Source organism: Trachurus trachurus, assembly GCF_905171665.1.
Source record: "Trachurus trachurus genome assembly, chromosome: 17".
Classification (NCBI taxonomy): Eukaryota; Metazoa; Chordata; class Actinopteri; order Carangiformes; family Carangidae; genus Trachurus; species Trachurus trachurus.
In genome coordinates this window covers 30,827,598-30,853,131 of record NC_139900.1, presented here as the reverse complement: position 1 = coordinate 30,853,131, position 25,534 = coordinate 30,827,598, and the positions used below count along the sequence as shown (strand labels likewise).

Genomic DNA, 25,534 nt, shown 5'->3' with positions numbered 1-25,534 from the left:
TGTTTTTACAATGGCTTCTTTCAAAATGATAAAATGAGACACCCATGGGATGATTTCAGTGCACTGCTGTGACAGTATGTGGAAGCGCTTTTTGCTGTAATAATCCGTAATGGTTCAAAGCCTGTAAAACACACATTCCTGTATTATTCAAGAATGAGCATGCACATGTGGAACAGCTGCGACCGACAGTGAGCCTAAAATATTGATCCATGGGTGTATTTTTTTTTTTTTTTCAAAGGCAACCATGAAGGAAACAACTCCTGGATTCTCTAATGTCGGTTTTCCCCTCGCACATGTTTCCACTATACCAGGCTACACAAAGCTGCTTCCCAGATGCCCCGCTGCCCCTGTGATCCATCATTGTTAGTCATCATCAGCACCCGAAGGCCGACCTCTCTTCTCCATCCGTCTCCCAGTTAACAGATCAACGTTTCTTCTCTTCCTCTGGACCTTCCCAGTAATACCAAAGATGCATTTCCTGGTTGGTTAAATCATCCTGCCTGGCTAAATGTGACCTGACATCAGCACACCTCCACTACAGGACTGGGCACGCCGTACCGTAGGGCATCGATGACCCACATAAGTCACAGCACAGCACGAGCATGCGTAGGAGTGTGCTCTTGCTTATTCTATAGGCGGTGACAGATGTGATGTATACCGGGTGGTAAGTCTGTACAGTAGGATCTATAAATGCTTCTAAGCCCAGGTTCTTATATTTCCACAATCCGATCTCTTTCAGCTTCTTCTGAAAGTTATCTCAACGGAGTCTTGTTTAAGATCTTACTACAAAGGAAGCATCTACATATTCATTTTTATTTATTTACCTTTATTTAACCAGGACGTCCCACTGAGATCAGAAATCTCTTTTGCAAGGGAGACCTGGCCACGGTAGCAGCTATGTAAAATCAGCACATATAAGATACACAATAAACAATAAATAGATGTCAGCTACTCAGACACATAAAAAAAAAACACACTCACACACAGTTAAAAAAGTATCAGAATACTTATAAAATGATTGCTGCAGTGTTGGAGACATTAACTTATAAAGAGCAAACTGGAGTTGAGGGGAGTTGGTGGGGAGGCAACGGAGAAATGGATGTAAGTCAGAGCGAGGCCAGCTGTTACTCTGTGACACAAATAGCTGCACGTCCCTCTGTTCAAAACACACACACACACACCCACCCACACACAAACACAAACACAATGTTACAATGCATCTACCCAAAGGTGTGTGTTGTTTGCAGGCGAGAGGGAGGGATGCGATTCCCACATCTGATCAGCTATGTTTCTTTGTCTAAATGGCTCCACTCCTCTATTTGTCTTCCCAGCTCCCCTCTCTGTCTTTCTCATTCTCTGTGGATGACTTGAGGTGATTACTCAGATCCAACGTGACAGGCCGGGTTAAGCCAACTGTCCGCTCAGGCAGCGGTTGACGAACCTTGCTGGGAGGTGGCAAAGGCCATCGTGGGCGACAGGCTGCTCGCCGCGCTCACCTTAAGTGTCCCATTTTTTTTTTTTGCTCGCTTTACACTTCACCTTTCACGGCGATGCACACGCTGAAACTGTGAACATGCGGTGACAGGGAACGTCATCAGGAATGTCGTTTAGCTTTACACTTTCTGAAACGTGCGATCCGTAATTAGTCGTTTCTTAATCCTGCAAACAACCTTTAAAAAAAAAAAAAAAAGTTCCCACACATTCTAACATAACTGGGTCTATAGAGGTAGCAGGGCACGCAACCCCCTCTGGGACTGAGGAGGTGTTGGCGCGTGAAATGTGTCAAGCTGTCCTTTGTGTAAAAGTGATAAGATGAGGTACGTGTTTGCATGGGAAATAAGTGAGATGCTCCTTCATTATCTCTGTGTGTCGCTAAATTTGCACACGGGCCTTCTTGTGTCTGTGTGTTCGGTTGTGTTCACTTTCAACATTTTGACTGCTCGGGAGGCTTCATTAAACAAAATGTTCGGCAGTCAAAACATCAAACAAGGACAAGCTGGAGAGCACGGATGTTGATCTGTGCGGACATTTATGGTCCCCAGATGATGAAGCAGTACATGAAGTGAAACTAAGGGACAAGTTTCCACAAAATCTGACGCTTGTGTCTTCCTCAATGATAAATTATAATAATAATTTTCATTCCAACAAAATAACTAAGCTGTATTGAGTCATTAATAATATGGAATATATTCATTCAAAGCTGACTCAAACGTGCATTGAACAGTGAAATCACAATAAACAGCTGTGGACTCTGCAGTGTTTGGACAGCACCACAAGCTGCTGATTAGCAGAATGAGTATTTATATAATCATCTATGTTGCAGCTTGCTCTCATTGTCTCATTAATTAATAAAACAATTAAACATGATTAGAATGTTAAGCATTTAGATTAGTTCATCTGTGAATGGTAATGATTTTTAAAAAGGGAACGGTATAGAATTTTAATAATCTAGGAATTGTAAAATATTATCTGCTATTAATTCATAAGGTGACAGTTGTTCTCAGTAGACTGCTGAGTGCTTCCAGTCCTTCTAGTAAAAAGCTGAGTGACATTGCTTTGTGCTCCTGTCTATTGTCAGACACTGAACATCCTTCAGCTTAAATAGCTTAGCTGAGGTGATAGCACCCCCCCCGCCCCCCCAACCTCAGTCTGCACAGCGCTCAGCTGGTGATGTAGCATTAAGGAGCAGGGCTCTCTGGCCAGGGAGCTCTGGGAAAACACGTTGCCATGGCTCAGGTGACCATGAGACGTCCCTCCATCCCCGGGAGAGAGGGCAAAGTGGATAATTAATAGATGGATGGATGTCCTGATGTCTGATTGCTCATCTCTCCTAAATATGTCACCTGGAAGGACACAATCAGACAGTAGCGCACACAGGCGCGCGCACACACACACACAGGCGCGCGCACAGTCGACACTGAGCGAAACCTCGTCTTTCAGTCCAGTGAAACAAATCCTGCATCCAAATGAGGTCACAGCCTGCAATATCTTCCCCATCAAACCATTATTACCCTTTGCCTCTGGGGAGAAGGGAACTAAACAGCCCTCTGCTATTAAAGCCATTGTACATCTCCAGTTATCAGGTCAGTGCGTTGCCACACACCGCCTGTAGGGGCAGTGTGTGGATGCATAACGGCACAGGGATGACCTGAAGGAGGATTTGTAGTGCTCTGTACTGTAATGCTGAATTATTGTCTTTTTCTTTTTTCTTAAATTTGACCCACTTGCAGTCTCAGTCAGTGTCCTGCATTTTTAATTTACAGGATGACTTCATGCACAGCAGCCGAAACTCAGTCCACTTTAGATCCTCAAATGTTATATTACTAACCTGATGCAAATGCGCAATCATAACTCATATGCCCGACAGCTGGAACGAAGAGCTACAACGTGAAAAGAGGTTTATAAATCAGGTTTTGCAGCTATGAATTATTTAATAAATGACTGATGTGCCCTTAAGAGAAAGAAACAACAGCAGTTTCGTGAGCAGCGCCGTCCTTCACACTATAGCAGCTGCATTGTGAACATGCTTCGTCGTCTCACTCAATCAATATTAACCTAAAAATACAACCATATGCAGCGGACAGAGAGGAGAACTGCATTATGGATGGTTCAGATTGCAGGTGCCGGCATCAGTGTGTGGAAAAAAAAGAAAGAAAGATTCTCCCCAGTGATTCCCTGTGTGAGTGAAAGGGTCGGATGCTGACGTACATAAATGTGTGCTCCCCCTCTCCTTCTCTTCCCTCCTGCTGCTGTTATGTAATGAGTGTGTGTTACGAAACCTTACATTGGAAAACACGAGCCCACTGATCAGCTAGCTCAGAGCACACATAGACACACACACACACACACACACACACACGCTTGTGTGTAAGCGAATGCACACGCTGTCACTGCGCTCATGCATACAATATTGTGTACATGTGCGAGTGTGTACATTAACTGAATGCACGCGTGTAAATCTATGTATGATTGCGAGGCTTCAAAAATGTGCAGAGCTCCCAGATGAATTATTAAGAATGTTTGTGGGTGAACGTGTAGATGAGGACAGTAATAATAATAATAAATGAAATAGATATTAAATAAATAAAAGCACAGGAGAAAAAAAAAAAGAGGGTTCATTATAGCTGCATGTTGCAGCACAGGAGAGAATACAGAAAGCTGGTCACTGGCAAGAGGGAGGGGGGTGGACATAAAGAGAGATTCAAATATAGGACAGAAGGGTAAAAGAAAAACAAGGCCAGGCCGAACAGAGATGTCTTAAATAGATACGAGAATGAAAAAGTGTATAGATAGATTAACACATGTATAAACAGACGGATATCAATTGGCTACAGGCATATCCTGTCACCTCAGGCAGAAAGACTCACAAGAGGGAAGTGCTATGAGGCTAGCTGAGCTAATCTCATCCAGCTGTGAACCTCATGCATGCAGAGCTGTTTCATTTTGGTTGTTTTGACCATCATCTCTTTTTTATCATTTGGTAAACTGTGTGCATGCACGCACAACTACAGTCAGTGGAGTGCAATAAAGGAAAAGATTAACTCCGATAATAGATTATTACAGGGAACAATTTGGGTATTAATTTACCACTTATCTTGTAAGTGTATGATATACTATGTATTTGCAAACCTGTGTTTTTTTTTTTTTTGGAAAGTTATAATACGTATTCAAGTTCAACATATATGCACTCATTAGCTGTGTATAACAGCTGCCATTAGCACCAGTCTGACATAATGCTTTACAGATTCCTGCAATTAGTGTGCACCTGCACATTGGGATTCACAGGAATCTCACAATGGACCACATTTAGGAGTCAAGAGCCGGTGCATGCGCACTTTGCAAGTAATACGTGTGCACAGTCGCTCATATGTCTCCTAATGACATGGACTGGAAGAGCAGCTGAACAGCTGTTCACAGCTGAAACACATTTATGTACAAGTATGTGTACAGTGATGCATGCAGTACACAACCTTCACTAGCTGCTCATCCATTTGTGTTGTTGTGTTTCTGACAGTGCAGCTGCTAAAGTGTTGCCTGCCCCCAATGATTGATGAACGTGTCATTTTGATACAAGCTCTGGGACTTGAGTTAATCATGACATCTTCAGCGGTAGCACCAGCGACTGAACTGAAATCCTCTAAGCATATCAACACTGAATGATCATCACGACGTTTGTGTTTCTTATTTTGTTATGGACACCTTCTCAGAAATTTACTAGGCAACATTAAGTGATTAAATGATACAATGAAAAAAAAATATATATATATATATGATTAATGTGGTAAAAGAAAAGCAAAAAACTAATAATAGTCAGCACACACAGATTCCTTTTAACAAGAGCAAACGCTGTCTTCACCACAGATGTAATAAGAGCACTGAGATCTATTAACTGACGACGTGGAACCAAGCGAGCCTTCTGACAAGACCTTACATCATAGCGTCGGGGCTAATTCAGTGCTTATCTTTTTTGTTTTAAGTTAACAACACAGAAAAAAAGACTTTGGTGTCTCAATCAGCTCCAGTCAGTGTGTAATATCTGTCAAGTGAAAAGGTCAGCTGAATTCTCCGTCAAACCCACCCAGAGTTTATGTAAGGCTGTTCCGTGTAGATAGTTAAAATGCATGATCAACTCGTCCGTTGGTGTGGAAGAGACTATGCTATGTTGAGAAATAATGAACAACCAGCAGGTCACGAATGCGTGAGAAACAGAACGGGAGGCTGTGCTTCCACACACACAATCTAATGCAAGCCTGCACATGCGTGAACTGAGTTACTGTTGTGTGTTGATAGTAAATTGGCAGGAGAGCCACGGTGCCCTGTTATGTAATGGGTCTCTGTCTTTCTTTGCAAACACACACATACACACACACGCACAGGTCATCACCAGAGAGGTTTACACCATGTGTGTGTGTGCATATTTTAGTTTTTCAGAGAGCAGGGAGGGTCTCAGCTCCACTGAAATATCTTAGTTTTTCCTCCTTATCTTCCTCCCTGAAGTATATCACATCAGGTTTCAATATCTCCAGCTGTCAACCACACTCTAACTCTTCATTCTTCTACCAATTTTTCTTCTGCTCAGATTTACAATCAGAGCGGTTTCATGTGTCAGTCCTTGCAGGGATTCTCCGTTTCTGGCCCCGGCTTATTCACAACCTGACCTCCCTTTCTTCACTTCATAACCCCGGCCATCTTTTAAAATATGTAAGTGCAGGATCCACCCTGCTTAAGTGTCCTGAGGTAGCATCCAGGGTTGCTGCTCTGGAGCTGATATTTCTCTCTGACCTCTCCCAAAGAGGAAGAGAAGCAAACAAAAGAGAGAGAACTTCCAAAAAGCCCCAGATAATGTACTACATCGCTATTTCCTGTACAGCACCTCATCTGCATTCACAGCTTCCACTCCGGCCCCAGACTGGCCACACCCCTGGCCCCACCCACCATGCACAGCCCTCCACATGGCAGTGGTCCCTGCAGTGTGTCCTCAGCACAGCCTGTGCCATCACGCTCAAGGATACACTGTTGACAGTTACGGGTCACTGCAGTCCAGGCACAGGGTGGCACACACTCATGAATGATGCAGCACTCGCCTTCAGTCTTACAGACCTCTCACCAACACATGAGGACACATAATCAGGCCTGCACATGGGCAGAGCGTGCACAATGACAAAAAAGAAAAGAAAAGAAAAGAAAAAAAGGCGAGCTGCAGCATGTAGTGGAGAATGCAATTAAAGCAAATCCCAGAAGCCAACAAACAATGTGTGACAACAGTGAGGTAGATTCTCTGCCTAGAGGAGCTTTTAACCCAGGTATGAACTGAGCTTTATGCGTCCACTGTCAGCTCCATTACAGTCTATGTAACATTATAATAACCCCTCTCTGATATATGCTGTCATATTGACTCACAACATGCAGACTACATGCCTGACACATGCATATTTTCCATGGATCATTTCAACTCCAGTTTAGTGCTGGGATATCTTGTCAATTAATCAATGCATGCATCATTTACTTTATGTCTTAAAGAGCTATTACATAGGGGTACAGCAGTTTATTGTCTTATTGCCATAGCGGCAGTAAGACATAACAGTCAAAATCAGTGCAGCGCAGTTTTAGCTCCTCATATGGCTCAAGTGCCAAAAACGTCGGGTACTATATGTACCATTATGCAACATGATTGTGTTAGACTGCCCCTTTCTGATTAATGCCCATATCTGTCTATCTCTGTAAAGATTATTTGTCACATGCTGATGCAACATGTGCAGTAAAAAAGAAAAAAAAATGCAGTGTGGTATACACTTGTGGCTTTGGTAAAAAAGAGTTGGTGTGCAATAATGCAGGCTGTCTGTTATACAATCACAGTGTCAAAGCCAAAGCCAAAAAATAACCCCAATGACATCACTTATTTATTTTTATTTTAGATGATGGAAACCTCTCTCCAGACCACGGAAGACCTTCTGTGAAAACAAGCTATTGTAACAAATGAACTAACCTTGGATTGAAAAATACCAAAAACTGGTTGGTTCCATGTTTTCACACAGGTGGAATTTCCTTTTTTAAATTAAACACTTGAGTTTTCCATTCGGACTCGAAGCCAATTAATCTCTATTAGGAAATAGGTAATATGACAATAAGGAAAAGACGATCAGATTATCCTGCTGAGCATGTTTTTGAGATTTACCCAAATCTTGGGAGAGGTTTCTCAAACACACACACATGACATCTCATGGTTCAGGGCACCGGTTGCTCATCAGCAGCATCACTGTGTCACTTCAGCCTCCACATTCTGTCACTCAGGAGTTGCTAATGGCCTGTGTATAGCAGCAGCAGCAGCAGCAGCCTGTACTGCAGTACTCCATAGAGCTTTGATAAAGTGCAGAGCCTTCTACTGTACAGAGAGCGAGAAAGAGAAAGGGGAGTGAGGTATTGTCATCTTAAGCACCTGTACAAGAACCCCCTACCAGACACAGAGGTTTAGGTTTACCCACCTCGCATTCAACCCCCCCTGGGAAGTGCATCAGGGGAGGGTGAAATATGAGCGCCAGGGATGAAGGGAGAGTGTCGATAAAGGAGCGAGGCTGACAACACCTCCCTCTGATACCGAGGCTTTAGGCCAGATGAGAACGCTAATTGGTGAGCCGGGGAAGGTTTGATGTTGCACAAAAGGTTAAAGCTGATTGTGTTGGAGTGAGCGTGGAGTTTATATGTGTGTGTGTGTCTGTGTTTATGTACGTCAGTGATTAATTAGCTTGCAGGGACTCCCGTCTGTTTGTCGCCCTGGGTTTCCCTGTTCATTTGTACCACTGCATTAATAATGCCTGTCACTGACAGAAATGAAGCGAGGACATTTTACATTCAGAGCTCGGCGTTCTCAGCTCCTCGTCTTTCTCTCTATTCTTTTCGCGACATTGCAGTCATGGTCAATATTACCTTGAGCCAAAAGAGCTTCCCTCAGTGTCTCCCTTTCAATACCGCCATCATGAATTACCTTTAGTTAACCTGATGGATCGCGGAAACCGTACAGTAACAATAATCCCAAATCATCGTTTTTTTCAATGCCACCAAATTGGCCATGTCAGTAATGTTTACCTGTTACAAAAAAAAAAAAAGCCTGAAATACCTTGAGTCTTCATGTGCCCTGCAGTCATACTAATCTTGCTTAGTTTCAGCATGTCTCTAATTCAATTACAGAGTTGAGGCTTATTTTCGACACTCAAAAAGAAGCGATAAAGGTTTGGTTGAAGATACTGAAACAATTCCAGCCATCCCAGCTTGAAGGCCAGCGCGGATGTCCGTTAGAGGGAGAAAATCTAAAGGTCACAATGGAGCAAACCTGCAGGAGATAATTGGTTGGGTTGTTTTTGTCGCTGCGCTGTCTGGATGAGATGTGAATTCTTTATCACTTAAAAAAAAATAAAACAACGGCATTCAAGCATCAGTTCAGATGGGATTCAGATTCAGTCACCAAGCTTAAGTTAAAAAATTACAATTATAGAAGCATCAGAATTAGCCAACTATCCAACATCAGGTCATATGTGAATGCAGGTACATGTTAGTCCGGACATGAGAGCGTGACAAGCAAGCAGCAGGGTCACATGTCTAAGGTGAAGATAGTGTCATACTGTAGATAGAGTCAGTTTGTGACAAATCTTATCAGATTTTCTTCCTGTACTGGAACTGTTTTGTTTACATTCATTTCCAATAATGTATATTTAAATTACCTGCACTTGGCACGGTAAATTGGTTTTCTCAGGGAACCGATGTGATTTTAACCGATCAACAAGATTCCTGGGCAAGGAAATGCAGATTTAACAGCATCCATTTCATACATGCAGTTCTTCTGAGATGGGGTGAATATCAGAAAAGGGAATTTCACTGTAGTATCATGAGGGACGTGATTGGTGGGGCGAATGTTTTGCTTGGCGAAACCAAAAACTGCTCCCTGCTTGAGGCTCCTGTCGGAACTTGTTTTAGTTCCTAGGCAAGGTTATGAGAGTGCAGTATTTTTTTTGCCATTCGATACCACAAACACACCAAAGCTGACACACTTTTCTAATCATTAACTGCTGGAGAACTAGGGATGGGACGATATGAAATTTCATGTGACGATTATTGTGGCCAAAATAATCGCGATTAACGATATTATCATGATAATAAAGAGGTCGGGTTGTCAACATCTTGTTTGTCTTTCCAGTCATCAGACTTAACCCTTTTAGAAGCGGGGTAACAGTTACAGCGGAGCCTCTGCCATTCACGGCCATGACTGAACTAAAAGCTTTAGGGCTTTTAATTTGAAGGTCTAGAAACAGGAAGTCGTGACACTCCCTCACTGTCGCTAGCTTTCTTTCTTTCTTTTTTTCAGCACGTATCAATGTTGTTTCAATGAGCGGTGCTCCCTTGAGCCCCGCCAGCAGTAGCTACCGCAACTTTCCAAAGATAAACACCTCTGGGTGAGCCCTAACATTAGCTGTGATTTTGTGAGCTCATTATCTGTAACGAAAACTACGGGGCAATATTAGCTAGCGAGCTAATGTTAGCAGCAGCTAATTAGCAAGCTGGTCGACTGACTCGACTCTCGTCTTCACATGTTGCCACTGTTGACATTTAGCTACGTGTGCTAACTTTAGCCGGTGATATTCACCTCAGAATAATCTGAGTTCACAATGCACAGGGTGTTTAGCCAGGGGGAGGAAACTGAGACAAGCAAAGAAAGCACATTTTACCTTGAGTCCCACAAAGATAGAGGGGTGTTTATCCCTTAGGTGCGCTTTTAAATTGGAAGTGTTGGCCAAAGGAGCACAGAGATGCTATGCAAGAGTGCGGCTGTGACTAGTGGCTGGATGCCTGCCAAGCATGCTGGTGAGACTTGACTCTTTTTTTTTTTTTTTTAACATGGCGTGCTGCGCGCCTCGCAAGGATTACAAAATGGACAATAAATTCAGGATTATGGCGATTATACGATTATGACGAATTCTGCACAATAAATAATTGTGGGTGTTTTTAATCGCGATTGACGATAAAATCGTAAATCGTCCCATCCCTATGGAGAACTACACTGTGTTTCATTAATGTAATGAATTATCCCAGATGTAAAGCAACCTAACCTCTGTATATAACACAACAATTTTCTAATGCTCTTGTACGCTGTTGGTTGCAGTTTGCCAACAAATTTTGGTGTCACATCCATCACAATGCATTATGCAGGATGCCAGGAAACTGTCTTTAAATGAGCAGTGTGCACTGACAATGACATAGTTTGTATCACTGATTGGAATTATGAGCCTCTAATCCACGATGAAAGACAAACGACTTCCAGCTCCAAGTGTTCCCCGAGGGTGGACCAAAGACACACAGATTGTTATTGTTTGTACTTAACCTCTAATGCCATTCATTATCAGAGGCTATGAAGAGCTCTCACGGTTTAGTTCAATATGGAAGTGATCCCCGCTTAGACGTCCAAGCTGCTCTGATTTTATATTAGAGGCCGTTGTGTTGTGGTATTCCTTTGATAATGGAAAAAAAACAACAAAGTAATAAGGAGATTCATATGAGGGAAGAGGACAAGCAATAATAACGGTAAACAGTGACTTATTATTTCTAGTTCAGTGATTCTCCTCTCCCCATAAAGTATTAAAAATGCATCTGATGGGCAGCAGTAATTGATTGGTAATTGAGAAGGAAGTTGCCCATGAAGACAGCAGCTACACAGTCAGTTGTTCTTTAATCCCACAGAAGGACAGCCCACAAAGTAATCAGACCCCAGATCTGTGGTTAAAGCTACAATCAGTCCAGTTCAGTGCAGAGAGAAAGGAGGGAGAGACAGAGAGGAAGGCTTTCACACAAGAAGAGTGAATGGGGGAGAGACAGACAGAGAGAGAGGGGGAGCGAGAGAGAGAGAGCAAGAATTAAAGAGCTGCTCTCTACTGATGATGCGCGGGGACGGGACGAGTGAATGAATGAGATTGTGATGTTGTTGCACATTCCCCTGGCCCCACGTGCTCACTTTTTCTCTTTCTTCTCCTTCTCCCTCCCTCCTCCTTTCCTTTTCTTTTGTTTTTGCTTAAAATTTAACAAGGTCTGGAACAGTGGAGGGCTGAAGCGGGCATCCGGGGTGTTTTGGCTCAGCTTCATGTCACATGCAGGGGCCATGTGAACACAGTGGCACTGAGAGGGTGGGAGGGGGTAACGGGGTGCTGGGGCAGTAAGAGAGAGAAGAGAGAGGAAGAGAGAGAGGAGGAGAGAAAGAGAGGGATAGTGAGAAAAAAGTGGGGAAATCTTTAACCAGAGGGACTGGGAAGCAGTGTGTGCTATAGGAAAGAAGCGGGTGGCAGCTGAGCGAGCGTTAATAAAACAACTGTACTTATGAGAGATGATAGACAAATGAAAACTGGAACCGGAGACAAAATGAGACTGCCCAGCAAAGAAAAAGAAAAAGAAAAAAACAGCAAACAGAATAAAATGTAAATGAGGAGGACACAGGAGAGGCAAAGTAAGAAATAACTTCCTGGTGGAACAGGTGACAGCTCCACTTTTTTTCCCCCCAGGGCCTAGGTGATAATCAAACTGCACAGCACTGCAACAGTCAGTGACAAGCAAATTGCCATGTTAATGATTGAGGCTGGCTGCACATGGGCTGATGTCTCCCCTGTCCCTCTCCACTGAAAACTGGACTTTCAGCCTCACAAGCCTCAAACACACTGCTCCTACAAACACACCCATTTACCAATTTTATGGGTGTAATTGAATGCAATCCAATATAATAGTCTTGCGATAAATCTAACTTTATGATGGGTCCAATCAATTACAATATAATAAAAAAAATAGTTTTTGAAGAGGCTATTCATTTGTATAGTTGCATTTGATTTTTTTTTTTTTTTTTTTTTTGGGGGGGGGGGGGTTCAACAAGCTGTGAATACCACAGTGGCATGATGTTATTTGTTGGTAAACCACTTCCAGTTTACACATTAACAGTAATTTGGAGCCATGTCTCTAACCATCTGATCAATGTAAATCCAATATCCCCTCTACCTTTGGTTCTGTTATTGGTCTCCATCTTCTCCTGAGGGAAATTTCTTTTATTACTGTGTTCAAAATAAACTTGCATTCAAATATATGGCTCCACTATGTTCATCAGCTAGTCGTCAACGTTGTCTCTCTGCTGCTGAAGGCTAGGTAGATCATGTACAGGGTTTATTTTTTAGTTTATGTTGCTGCAGCTGAACACGGTGCTATGAAAATGAATTAAAGTTGCACTTGAACATTATAGCACTAAGCAGAAAGACGCTGAACTGCTCCCTGGAGATGAGAACTGCAGTGTTGTTCTCTATAGGTCTTCACTCCTTTGACATTCAAGTAATCAGGTGATCCACTATAATATATCATTGTACTATATCACTATAATATATCATATAGATTACAATATATACATTTTAATGAAAATAATTGCACATAGTATATGTTTTACTACAGTTCCAACCCTGCAGTTACTGCAGCACAGACTCTAAATACAAAGAGGGGATTCATTGAAGGTCTTCTGCATTACATTAGACTGTGCAGGTATTTAACACATGGCTCAGTGTCAGAGATAAAAGTAGAAAAGGTAGTAAAATTTCAGCCACCACAAGAATGATGTGCTGTGAATACATCCCCAGGATCAAAGCATGGGTCCCGTGCGTTAACCACAGTGTTGCATAATATATTACTATACATCTCACGGGCTGTGGCTGCGTTCTCCTTTTGTTTGCTTTCAAAGCCTTTCCTTTATAAGAAACGTCTGCCAATGAGGAAGTAATAATCTTGTGCTTCAGCATTTTTTTTTTTTTTTTTTAAGAGAGATGAACTTTAAACTAGGTCATTTCATATCAACAACTCTGCCCCCCTTCCATGGAGCAGAGTCCGTGGAAACAAGCTCAGTTCCACCCAAACACACCTTATCTGGCTGTGTCCAAATGACACAAACAAAGATTCAGAGACGGTTTGGTAAAGCTCTGAGTTCCTTTCAGACAATACTATTTGCAAAACACACTTTTTGTGTCTGCATGGCAGGAAGGTGTCTGTGTGAAAACAAAACTCTCCAACAGGCAGATGGCCCAAAAGTCTAGATCCATCTTATCCACTTGTAATTTCTCAATGAGACATAAGAAAATGAAATTAGAATTTCAAACACAATGTGAAATAGCCTCTCTGGAGACCCGAGCTTTGTAAAACAAATCAGTGTAAGCACCACTGGAGCGTTGGTATTTAAAAACCTCCCATCCAGGAATTGACACAGTTCTGTCCTGTACACTAGCAGGCAAGCAGGCTGTGTGCTCCCTAATCGGAATTTTTTGGGCCTCTTTAATGCTGAGAGTTGCAGATGTTGTCTGGTATTAGGCTGTGCTGCTGCTGATCAAAGCTGTGGAAAGTGAGCCCCTGCTGGCCTGCCTCTAATCCCCCCTCATGCATGTGGTCAAGGCAGAGGCTGGTGCTCAGCTCGGGGACAGTCAGCCTACTCCATGACCCCAATGAAACTATAAGGGAGGGGGGGGGGGGTTCATGCCCCCAACAGTGTTCATGCCTTTGCTCATGAACTCTGTCTCCTCCAACCCTTCGAGGTTTCTTCTAGGGAGAGTTCAGCAAGGGCAGTTTGACAGACAGCTGAGAGGCTGGGCTGCTCCCATAGGGCAGAAAAAAGCCCCTGCCCTTCCCAAGCGCCCCCTCTTCCTAATTCTGTGTCTCCGAAAGTGCCGGCAGGCAGACAGGAGTGACATATCAGCATGGCATTGTTCAGCCTAGATTCGGCTGGTTACCACAAAGAAATGAGAATTTCAATTGCATACCCCCCTCCCACCCCATTTTCTTTTTTTTTTTTTTTTTTACTTATTTCCATAGGGAGCAACACAACTGTACATCAAAGCAAGCTTAAACACACAAAGAGAAGGCGCGAAGAAAGACTGCTTTTACATGCAACAGATCTGTAGAAATAAAACTGAGCTGTTTGTTTTTTGGCTTTCATTAATAGCGTTTAACATTCTTACAATATTTTTTCATATATTTTACTATTTATTTAATACAAATTTGAGGGTGACCAGTATTTCTTGGAATGAAAAGCAATAAGCTAAGGAGGGATAAAGAGATATGGGAAGATAAATGGAAACTGTCAGATGGTGTGAGGGAGGAGGAGATGCGAGGAAAGATAGCAAGCGGGGAGGGAGGGGGATCGATCATGAGAGAAATTGAGAGAGGGAGGAAGATTCTGCGAGAGGAGAGAAGAGGAGGGTGGGAGGATGTCAGCCAGAGAGGCAGTCTATATTAGACAGAAAACAGTTCCCTTGGCTTTAACTGCTACAAGCTGACACCACCATCCCATCCTTGTCTGCCTCAGCAGACACACATGTGTGAATCCTCAGAGATACAAACATCCAGCTCAGTGTATGGCCACATTTCATTTAAGACCACTTCAACACGTGGCGCCGCATGTGAAGAGACATGATATACATAAATCTACTCTTTGACTGCTCCCTGTTATCTTGGGAGAACACATACTCTAGTGAGCACACACACACACACACAAAGAAAATCCTGAGCACACACTGACACATGCGTATTGGATTTGAGCTCTGGAACGTGTGAAATCTGATTACACAATTACATAATGACTCAGCAATGGGCCATTTAGAAAGACCATTAGCTATCAGGCGAGGATGTGGATGTGAGAATGGATGAAGCAGCCCATTGCCTCACTTCTTCAAAGATCTCCCATGGGTGTTTGAATTTATGGAGATGCTGCAGCTACTTGTGGTAAATAAGCCATGTTTTGTTGATTCAGGCCAAACTGACACAATAATATTTGATTCATAAATCTCTCATGGCCGGTAAAAGATCATTTGAATAACAAATCCATTCAAACTAAACCACTGGGAAGGTATCCTCGTATTGTTATCAGGATAACCAGCGACTGTTCATCACACACACACACACACACACACACACACACACACACACACACACACACACACACACACACACACACACACACACACACACACACACACACACACACACACACACACACACAAACCAAAAAAAAAGAAAAAGACAAAAGTCTGTTTTGGTTCTCCTTCTGTCTTTTTAAAAAATGTTTTCATAGAGATGCGAGAGTGAGTGTGGGAGCAATCTGGCGCCCTGACTGTACGAAGAGAACGACGTGGCACAGACAAGACGGAGTGAGCGGTTCTCTGCTTAATAGCTGCCACAGAGCCTGCTGGAGAGAGCTGGGAGCTTCATTAAGCCTTTAAACCCTGCAGAGTCCTTTAAGTCATCACGTCACCGGCCGCTGCCTCCTCCGAGAAGGCCTGAGGTAAGACTGGAAAGATAAAGCCCTGAATTGAGATTCCTCAAAGCTTTTTAGAGTAACTCAACTATCACCGGCCTCTTGAAATGTTAACAGCTCCTGTCTATACAGACCATTGTGTCACTGTCAGCAGAAGTGAAGCTATACTTCCAGGACTCGTGCCTTGAAATTCAGCTGTTTTACAGTTCTGTTATGTCATTTGTCAATACTGTTTTCATTCTGCTGAGATTCTCAACACATGAATAACAGATCTATACTATCTGTTGTGTGACACATATTAAGATGGAGAATCAATTGTAGGGGGTTATTTTTTCTTCCAAGTGTCAGGATAAGCACGTTGTTTTGGTTTTTGAACAGGTGGTAATTTTTCATTTAAGGATGTTGTGGTGTTAAAATAGGCCTTGGTACAATCAGAGTTGCTGCTAGGCCACAAATACGGCAGCCCTGAGAGGTCAACGCACTGCAACACGTGAAAATAAACAAATGCGCTGTAAATTAATTCCACAACAGAAGTGTTTCCAGGGAGACTCTAATAAACAATGGACCTGGCCAGGACTTTATGTTCAATTACCAACTGCTAGCTAAAATAACTTTTGAGCTTTCTTTCTAAGTTAACAGTTTTGTGCATGTGTTGTGGTGTTTTTTTTGTACAGTGCATTTCTGAATTTGCAGCATCCTTCTGTATTAGCATGTTCTTTCTTACATTGCAGGACCTTGAACTACCAGGGGCAACTCTACACAAAGGAGTAAAAGTAAGTAAAGTAAATAATTAATTCAATTTTGGAAATCAGCATCTCAATTAAACTAATGTTGAAATAATCAACATTCATTTCAAGAATCCACACTGAGAAAACTTTGCATTAAAGGGTGCCCTAGCCTAGACAATGCTATGCTGAATGACAGAAATAACTCCCACTGAAAATCTTGATCAACTATATTTTTAACCACGAAACAAGCAAAGCTATAAAACATCATAATCAACAATAGATCCCTGTGTTGTGTAAAAAGAGAGGCATTATCCACAACATTTCACTACACATCACTGGTTTGATTAGTTCTGCCTGAGCACGTCTTCCTGCCAAGTTCACCTTGCTGGCAGATACTGAAAACAACATGGGAATTACCTGAAAATTGGGTGCAGCATGCTGAAACTGTTATTGACCCTGACTTTTGTTTCACAGAAGCTTGAGCTATAAACCTGTGTGCAGCTGAAAGGAATTAATACCTTGATAGTTTCTAGGCCAGTACACGCCAGTGGTCATTAATTTCGCTCATAAAGCGGGCCAAATCTTAGCACCGCTCTCAGGTATACAGGAAGTGCTTTTTAAAAAGTAAACATTTCAACTTTAATAGGGTATGTGAAGAGCTCACAAAAAAAAGAAGTAGTGGGTATGCTGAAGTGCATGGATGAGAGTGTTTGCGAAGCCGAGTAGGCTAATGAATCTAAATAATTTACTGTGCTGCTTTGGTTTGGATAAGAACTCTGGGTCCTCCGCCTCTAGGGGAACCCTGTGCCAGTCTGTGTTAGGGTTCAGTATGCCATTTCCTTTTCTTGCGAACCTACACACAAACACACACACACACTCTCTAAGAGACGACTACAACTGGGTAAGGGAACAGAGCCATCCAAGCAGGGGGCCAGCTTCATTACTTGAAGGGCTGAGGATCCGCTGTCCTCGGAGCAGAAGCCCTGTCTGTCAGTGAGCGACAATGACCTGTATCCTATACTTTTACTTGAATGGGTATGGCCATGACTCGGGGTATAGTTAAAAAAAACAAAACTGTTCGGTCCATGGCCTTCTGGGCTTGTCAGCAACAAAAATATGCATGTATCGATTATATGAGTCTGTGTATTTTACTCTTTTTCCCTTGTACTCAAAACTCTAATAAAGCTGGCTAGGCATTACAAGAGGCTCCTGTGTGGGCAGCTCTGAAAGGATCACTCGTAAGCCTGCCAAAGAGGACAGCGGCCCTTTGATCTAAGCAGCCTTCTGTACATGTGCATGTGTGTGTGTGTCTAGTGGGGCCAAGTGAGTTCTCTCATCTGGCCACAGCAGAGTATATGTGCACCCAAAGCATGACCTGACCCCTTCAAAGTCAAACCGTCCTCTGCAGCGTCTAAAGGATCTGGCAAGATGCAGCATCATGGCAACTCTTCAACTTAACAGCCTCTTCCCATCATTCTCCTGCTTCCCTAATCACGCTGAGTGCCGAGCACCTCGTCCGCCGCTCCTGTTAAAAGACACGGCGCGGTTTATTGGCTGCCCATGCGCCTAATTTCAAGGTTATCGCCCTGTTAACAGTGCGTCGCTCTTACTGAGAAACCGAGCAATAAAACGCAGTTTAGATACTGGACTTCCTGTATCAAAGGCCACTATGCATACAGACAAAAAGGCCTTTAAGTGTGACTGAAGTCTACAGTTGTGGCAGCTGCGCCTGAGAGTCAGCCAACAAGTCAGCTGAGGCGGGCCCCTATCTCTCCACTATCTGAGCAGGACAACCATTCAGAGTCAGCTCAACATGTGTCAGCACGGTAACCCTCTCAGCCCCCCCATCCCCACCCCCCACCCCCCTCGCTCCACTTCCTCCTCGGCAGACGTGCCTGACATTCTGGAGGAGCCAGCGTACATTCCTCACATGCCTCGCTCGTGTAAGGAAATGGCAGGAGGAGCAGGCCAGACATGTCACAAGGCCATCATCAGCTCCGCTTTCCCCCCTTTTACAGTGCATGTTTTCTGTGTGCATGTGTGTGTGTGTGCTCTTCAGTGTCCTTTCCCCCCATGTGGCTGAATGAGAATTAGGTCTTTTGTGCAGACTGCGGCGGCCTGGGTGCTGCTGAGTGGTGTTATTGGCTGCGAGGGGGCTGGAGAGAGAGAGAGAGAGCTCAGGTGACCATAGTTAAGCTGTCTCACATGGGATCTGGAGGCGTTGCCCTCAGAGAGGCATCGGGGCTTCTTTTGCCCGCCTGTAGCAACTGCTGCCGCCGCTGCTGGTTGAGCTCAGCTGACTGCACAGACTCATGTAGGAGTTATCTGTTGTTTTTTTTCCTGGATGCTAAAACATCCACATGAGTCCCCCCTGTGTGCATGCTCATGCAGCCTGCCATATGATGCTAACTAAAATGAAATGAAATCATTCTAGCAGTACCTCAAGCAAACCCAGTATTTCAAGAGCACAGTAGGTCATGGAGCACATGTGACTGTGAACGTGAACAGAAGCACATGTGGCCGTTTCAGCTTTGTATTGAGTGACCTCTAGTTCAACAGCCTCTCGGGACAGGAAGCTACAGAGTGTTAGTGCCTCTGTTTGTATGTGTGTCTTTTTTTTTTTCTTCCCAACTTCAGACCAAAAAAGTGTTTTCCCTCAGCCATCCTCAGTAGACACTCAGTTTCACCCCCCCCCCCCCCCCCCATTTCACTTTCCTCAGCATGGCAATAGCAAAAGTGGTGGAGGCAGTGGCGTGGTGAAGAAAAGGGCTTCCTGAGCTTTGGAGCAGCACGTTAACCCAGCTTGGCAGGCAGTTAGTTAGTGTGACAGAAGCCGCGCTGGATGCCAATAGGACAGGCACTGTGCAGCATCTCAATGACCAGAATTCACTGAGTCCACAGAGAGGGTTTATGGCGCTCCCAGCCATACCGCTCCCACCCCTACTCTCCATCCAACCACAAAGGCATTCAGCCTTTTCATTAGGATGATAATGGGGCAAAAGCCGGAAAGGGCCCCATGTCTGAGCACCATAAGTTGTGGTGATGGCTTTGTAACGATGTCATGCATGTCCATGGGAGCACAGTGTGCTGCTACGGTCCAACAAAGACAGTCAAGGCCAAAAGAAACAAACAAAACAAAATAAAAATACTGAGACAAAACCCAGAGCTGCTGGACGTATGGATGCAAGGTAGTCCTCTGGACCATGACCCCACTTTGACCCATTCATTTCATGCCACTACACAGTTAAACCACTGGGATGCACAGACCTCTAATGACATTCCTCTAAACTGCTGCAGTCATCAGCAAATGTCTAGTGTTGTACTCATCTCCCTTGACGGCATTCAAAAACAATGTATGGAAATAATATCAGGAAGAAACAGGGGGATAATTGCTGCTTTGCTCCGTTAGTGCAGTGTCATAACATGCACCTTGCATGAATGCACCTGTCTTGTTCTATGATACAGGTTGACAACCTGTTAGAAACACAAAAACACACAGGAACCTGCAGTCAAAGCTGTGCAGCGCACAAAGAGGAAGGCCTCAACAGGTCCCACAGCAAGCAGAGACCTGATCATGATGATGATAATGTGAATGTATCTGAACGCATCATTTCACTTACCTGCATAGAAACGTAACAAGGAGCCAATTTCTGTGTTAAGCCCTTCCTCTTGAACTCTCCAGGGGTCCTTAAATCCAAGCTTAAAGAGAAAGTCATTCTGGATCTGCAGAGGCCTCTCATCTGGGCTAAGCCTCCTGACAGCTTCACCATGCAGCTGCACATACAGTGTGGGGCTGGAATCACAGGAATTTCCATTGAGGTCTACTGCCAGCCCCGATTTTGCAGCACCTTGGCCATAATCCGGATCTTGGTTGTCAGGTGTATTACCTGTAGAACAGGCTCTTGACAATGAGCCGGCACTACTGCTGGGTGGCAGGCTGCCCAGACTGTGTGAATTCAGTCTGCTATCTGGCCCCATATTGTTTGTCATGTCATTTAAATGTCCCATCCTGCACTGCTCGTAGTTGGCCGTGCCAGCAGCGATGCCATTGCTGTGATGCTGAGAGATGGGGTCCATGCTCGTGCTCGACGCAGGACAGTCGAGCTCCAGCTCGTCCGAGGAGCTGCCATACATGTCGTGGCCCTCCGTGGCACTGTCAAACGTGGGGCTGAGGATAGACGCCTCTGTGCCCAGGATCATGTCATCACTCAGAGAGTCCCTGTGCTCGCTGAGCCGGGCCCCGGAGCTCAGGTCATCGAAAGCACTGCTCTCCACATCCGAGCCAGAATTTAATCCATAGCTGTCCACACCGTTCCTGTGCTCTGAGTCATCATCATTGGGGGTATCCATGTTAGAGTTAGAATTTAAGTCCGACAGCGAGCAGGTTACGTTGTCCTGTGACTCTGATTCAGGGGTGAAAAGTTTTCCATCAACGTCCTGTTGCTTTTGCCTCTCATCTGCATTCTCCATGAGCAGCAGTCTCAACCTGTCGCTTGGATGGCCCCGTAATTCACTCGTTTCCAGTGGGGTCAGGTGGTCGCATTTTATACTACAATCTTCAATCACCTTGCATGGGTTATCATTATATTCATACTTCACATTGCAGTTGCCATTTTGGTCAGTCTTGGGGCTATCTTTACAAAAAATGCGCATAACGGAGCTCGACTTACTGCAGAGTTTACTCAGACGGAGCGCCACCTCGCCGGCTGTGGTGTCCATAGTGCAAAGGACCGGCCTGGGATATGAGGGCGTCAGTCTGTCGTGGACGTGTATGGAGCCCCGGTGGAGATCAGCTCTCACCCACTCGCGATCTGCGGGCTGCAGCTGCATGTTCTGTCGGTGCTTCAGCAGAGTCTTCCGATCCAGACTCCGGGTGTGTAAAGACGCAGAGGACAGGGCCGAGTTCATCTTGGCGCCGCAGGCGGCGGTGACAGCTGAGGTGGCGGTGGCTGCAGCTGCGGCGGAGAGGTTCCTCTTCAGGCGCCTCCGTCTCAACAGGAGAGAGCTGGAGTTGCTGGACGAGCCCCGGCCATTAGACACAGCCACAGTTCGGTTTGACGCACTAAATCCCGCCGTAGAAGCGGAATGAGAAAGGCTATGCCCGTTCTTTGCCTCTACGCGGGAGGGTGCCGAGTGTCCACCACCATCATCCGCTGGAGTCCCCCGGGCGACAGACAGTCCGCTGGGCTTCTTCGTTAACTTGGTCGCGCCTCCATCCGACGCGCCATCCTCAGCGACAGCCTGCACACTTTCCATCTCTGCCAATGAAAAGTCCCCCACTCTAAATAAATAACGGTGCGCACTTGGTTACACCTACAACCTCTACATTTAAAAGCCTGAATACGTGCCCGCCGTGCTAAATGTCCGCCAACTGGGCGGTGAAGCCGACTTATTCCACTAGTAGTCATTCACTTCTTGCCTTCCCTTTCCCTGCCGGAGTCTCCTTCGCCGCTCCAAAAAAAAAAAAAAAAAAAAGGAAAAAAAAAAGAAAACATTTTACCTATTAAAATTCGCTGGGAAGAGGAGGCAGGGCGTGCAGGCACTGAGCGGGGCGGAGACGTGACAGTGCGTCCCATTTGGACCGAAAATACAGCGCTAGAATATGAAATGAACGTCGGCCGACCTCCTACGCAAATACCGCCTAATATATATTCATGAGGTGGACACAAGATGGGGTCGCTAACAACAACGCAGTGGATTGTGGGAAGTGTATTCCTGCTAGCAAGCGCCGCGACGCCGCCGCATTCCAGAAAGAAAGTACGTCACAACTACATTTCCCATGAAGCCTTTCGTCGGATCCAGACCAGTGAGGCGGTGAACAGATGAGAGGAGTAAACATAGCTCGTATAAAATGTGTGGAGTGCCGCTACAGAAGTTACGTCCTCTTATCTGCAGCGCTGTTGTTTTTACTGCGTGTTAGCGTTGTGCCAACTGTCAAGTAAACTGTCACCTTGGTCAATGGAGCTGCGCATTTTAGCCACAACCAGCGATCAACTGTTGAATATAGCAACTTTTATTGTCAACTTAATAGGATTCAATTCATAATAAATTTCGGTCAGTTTTAGTTATTTTCTATTAATTGAGTCATTGAATTCCGTCGTTTGGATATTAGCTTCCCTGTGTGTCCAATTATTTTAGACTAGTGGTGACGAGGCAAATAACTTCAGCACCATCTCATCAAGACGCCATTTCAGACAAGGCCATAGTACAGGCCGGCTCGTTGCACGCGCTCACATCCCCGTGCATATCTCGCCATCTAGTGGAGGACAGCGCGAGGCTTGGGCCAAACTTTTCCCTGCTGAGGGCAGAGGAAGGTGGGATGCGGGTGTTTCCAGGTCACCCCTTTTTCTAAATGTGGTGAAGGTAACGGGGTTGAGCTATTATTGTACGTGAAAATCCAGTTTCACTGAACGCACGGTTTCATTTTAACTTTGAGTTCAGAGTCTCTGTGCAAAAATGGTGCGGTTCAAATGTGGTGACAAAATCTAGGAAAGGCATGTATTCCAATGGATGGGTGGATAGAAACATAATAAATGTTGTTCATCTTTAAGTTATAGTTTTAATCCTCATTGGTTAAAGTAAAACAATGTCTAATGCTGTTTTTTCCCTTTAAAATTACTGTCACATACTATCCAGGACCTCTGTTGAGCCTGTTGCTGTCACAGTTTGCTCTTGCTCCTTTGGTCTTATTTAAAAAAACAAACAAACAATTTCAAGATAGTAGGCCTATCAACTTCAGCTTTTTCATGTGTGGCCTATTTGGCAGTTTGGAGTTTATCAAGGTGGCAATATGACATTTTAAATTGTGAAGGGTCAATAAATGTAGCCTTGTATTTAATTTTATTGGTGATGCAGTTTGAACTCTCATTTCATGCCAGTGAATTTATTATGAATATAACCTGAAATAACATGACCCTTATGTTCTGCATTGCAGAGGGCATTCTTTCAGGCAAAAACATTTCACATCCTTTGTATAATGGCCAGCCCATATGTATGCATTCTTTCATTTTGAAAGATGTCTGTACTGTAGATTGTAAAATAGTAGCTATGTTTAACTTTCGGAAATGATAAAGACAACATTCGGCTCAACAAGTTAGTTGCCGAACTTTGCAAAGTCTATTTTTTACTCTCATATTTACAGAGTCATATCTGTAATATCTAAATGGCTAAACTGTGTAACTTATTTGCAGTCAGTGCCATGTCGTTCTTGGTGTAAAATGGGACATTTGTTCTTCCAAGACCCGGGCTGCAGAATGTGTGCCAATCAAGTATTCATAAGGAATTCCCTCATGGTAAAAGCCCTCACCCAATTTATTAAAGTTCAAGTATAGACTGTGGTATATTTAGGAATAACTCTATTACAAGTAAATGTGAATATAATTAGAATAGTGAATAAAATACTGAATCTACAGTGAGTAGACTCACAAAAATGTTATTTTTGGCAATGAGCTTGGAGCCAGTGCTGAATTTGTAAGGTGCAAATACTTTATGGATAGCTCTGTTGCAATACAAGATGAGTATAATAGTCTAATGTTACCGCAAATTTAATGTATGGATAATGACCTCTTTGTCTCAGTTTTAAGAATAAATCCCCAAATGTATATAGCTGCACACTCAAGACCTGAACTGGGAAATCTGCTTTGAAATAATGCATACAATACAAATGCATTCAGAGATGGGATTTAATTGGCATGATGTATCCTTTACATGGCATTCTGTATTTCAAAAATGAAAAAAAGAACACTTTCAAATTCAGACATTTGCTCCACTGACATGTTAAAGGAAACAGATTATTGCTGAATTCATGTTCCTTGATTCCAGCAAAATGGAAAACCTCATGCTCAGCCCAGTGGCTCAGGTTGTTTCTTAGAGCTGAAAACGAGAACCGGTGTGTATTTTGTGTAAATTCATTCCTATTATGCTCTATTATACTGAACCTATGGATGAAAAGAAAAATCAAATAATGGCATGATGATGCTGGAATCACACAGAAGCTGGTTCTAAGACAAAAAGTACCCTATTTTTCAAAGTCTCTGAGATTAGATGACCCAAGAATTAAAAAAAAAAAAAAAGAGTACAGGAATGTGACTGACCTGTGCTCCGATTTAAGAGAGCTGCTCAAAACTGTAACAAAACTCCAGTTACCTCACATATAAACCATAAAGTGCAAAACAATTGTCCTTGTTCTCAGTTCCTAGCTTGCATTGGTTCATCTATCCATCACCGGTTGAGGCCTTGAAATGAAGGGAGAACACATTTTCCTTTTGCAGACAGATGCATCATCGTAGGTGGCCAACAGTCTTTCACCTCTCCTACTGTTCTTTATCTGATGAACAACAATTTCATATTGCAACTTTAAAAGTAAGACAGTAAAAAATAATAAAAAATATTCTGTGTACATAAAGCTTATGAGCATTGGAGTACTGGTGTAGGATCAGTGATCAGGTAACAAGACCATTGAAGTGAAGAGACAAACTGGTCACAGATCAGAGATCTTAACACTATTCTACACACTTGGGCCCTGACCTTTAAACGGAGACCGTTGTAAAGCCAAACTCATTACAGTGCAAAAAGGTTTTGCAATAAAAATGTAAAAATCCTGACTTGTTGAATCCACTAAAATCAGCACTCGTGTTTTGTTTCTAGTCTTTTTTGTTAGTTTTTCTAACCAGAGGATGTGTCGTTTCAGTGACAGATCTGACTTCATTTTGTCCGAATGTGTTGGTGAGCTGTCGGCAGGCAGGTTCTTTTTTTCATAGGTGGATCAGTCAAGAAAAATGCAGTCCTCCTGAATAAAGCTTTCCTAAAGTAAAGTATAAAAGAAAATTAAAACCCTGAAGTGAGGCGTCGTGTATATGCACAATAAAAAGATGGTGGGGGTACACCTGCAGTTTAACCTTTTCTCTACAAACAACAGATATTGCTTGATCAGAAACTTAATATGACGTGAGTAAAAAAAAAAGTAAAGTGTATAATACAATGCACATTATGACAAAGATCA

At 43.6% G+C, this 25,534-nt stretch overlaps 1 protein-coding gene across 1 annotated transcript in view; it reads right to left on the bottom strand.

Moving 5' to 3' along the window:
* The window catches only part of phlpp1 (PH domain and leucine rich repeat protein phosphatase 1), a 44,465-nt gene extending 22,490 nt beyond the window's left edge, over nucleotides 1-21,975 (bottom strand). Inside the window, exon 1 of the mRNA XM_083990645.1 lies at nucleotides 20,154-21,975. Coding sequence (XP_083846771.1) covers nucleotides 20,154-21,789 — 1,636 coding nt within the window. The 5' untranslated portion in view covers nucleotides 21,790-21,975. The remainder of the gene's footprint in view (nucleotides 1-20,153) is intronic.
* Nucleotides 21,976-25,534: the final 3,559 nt, after the last annotated feature.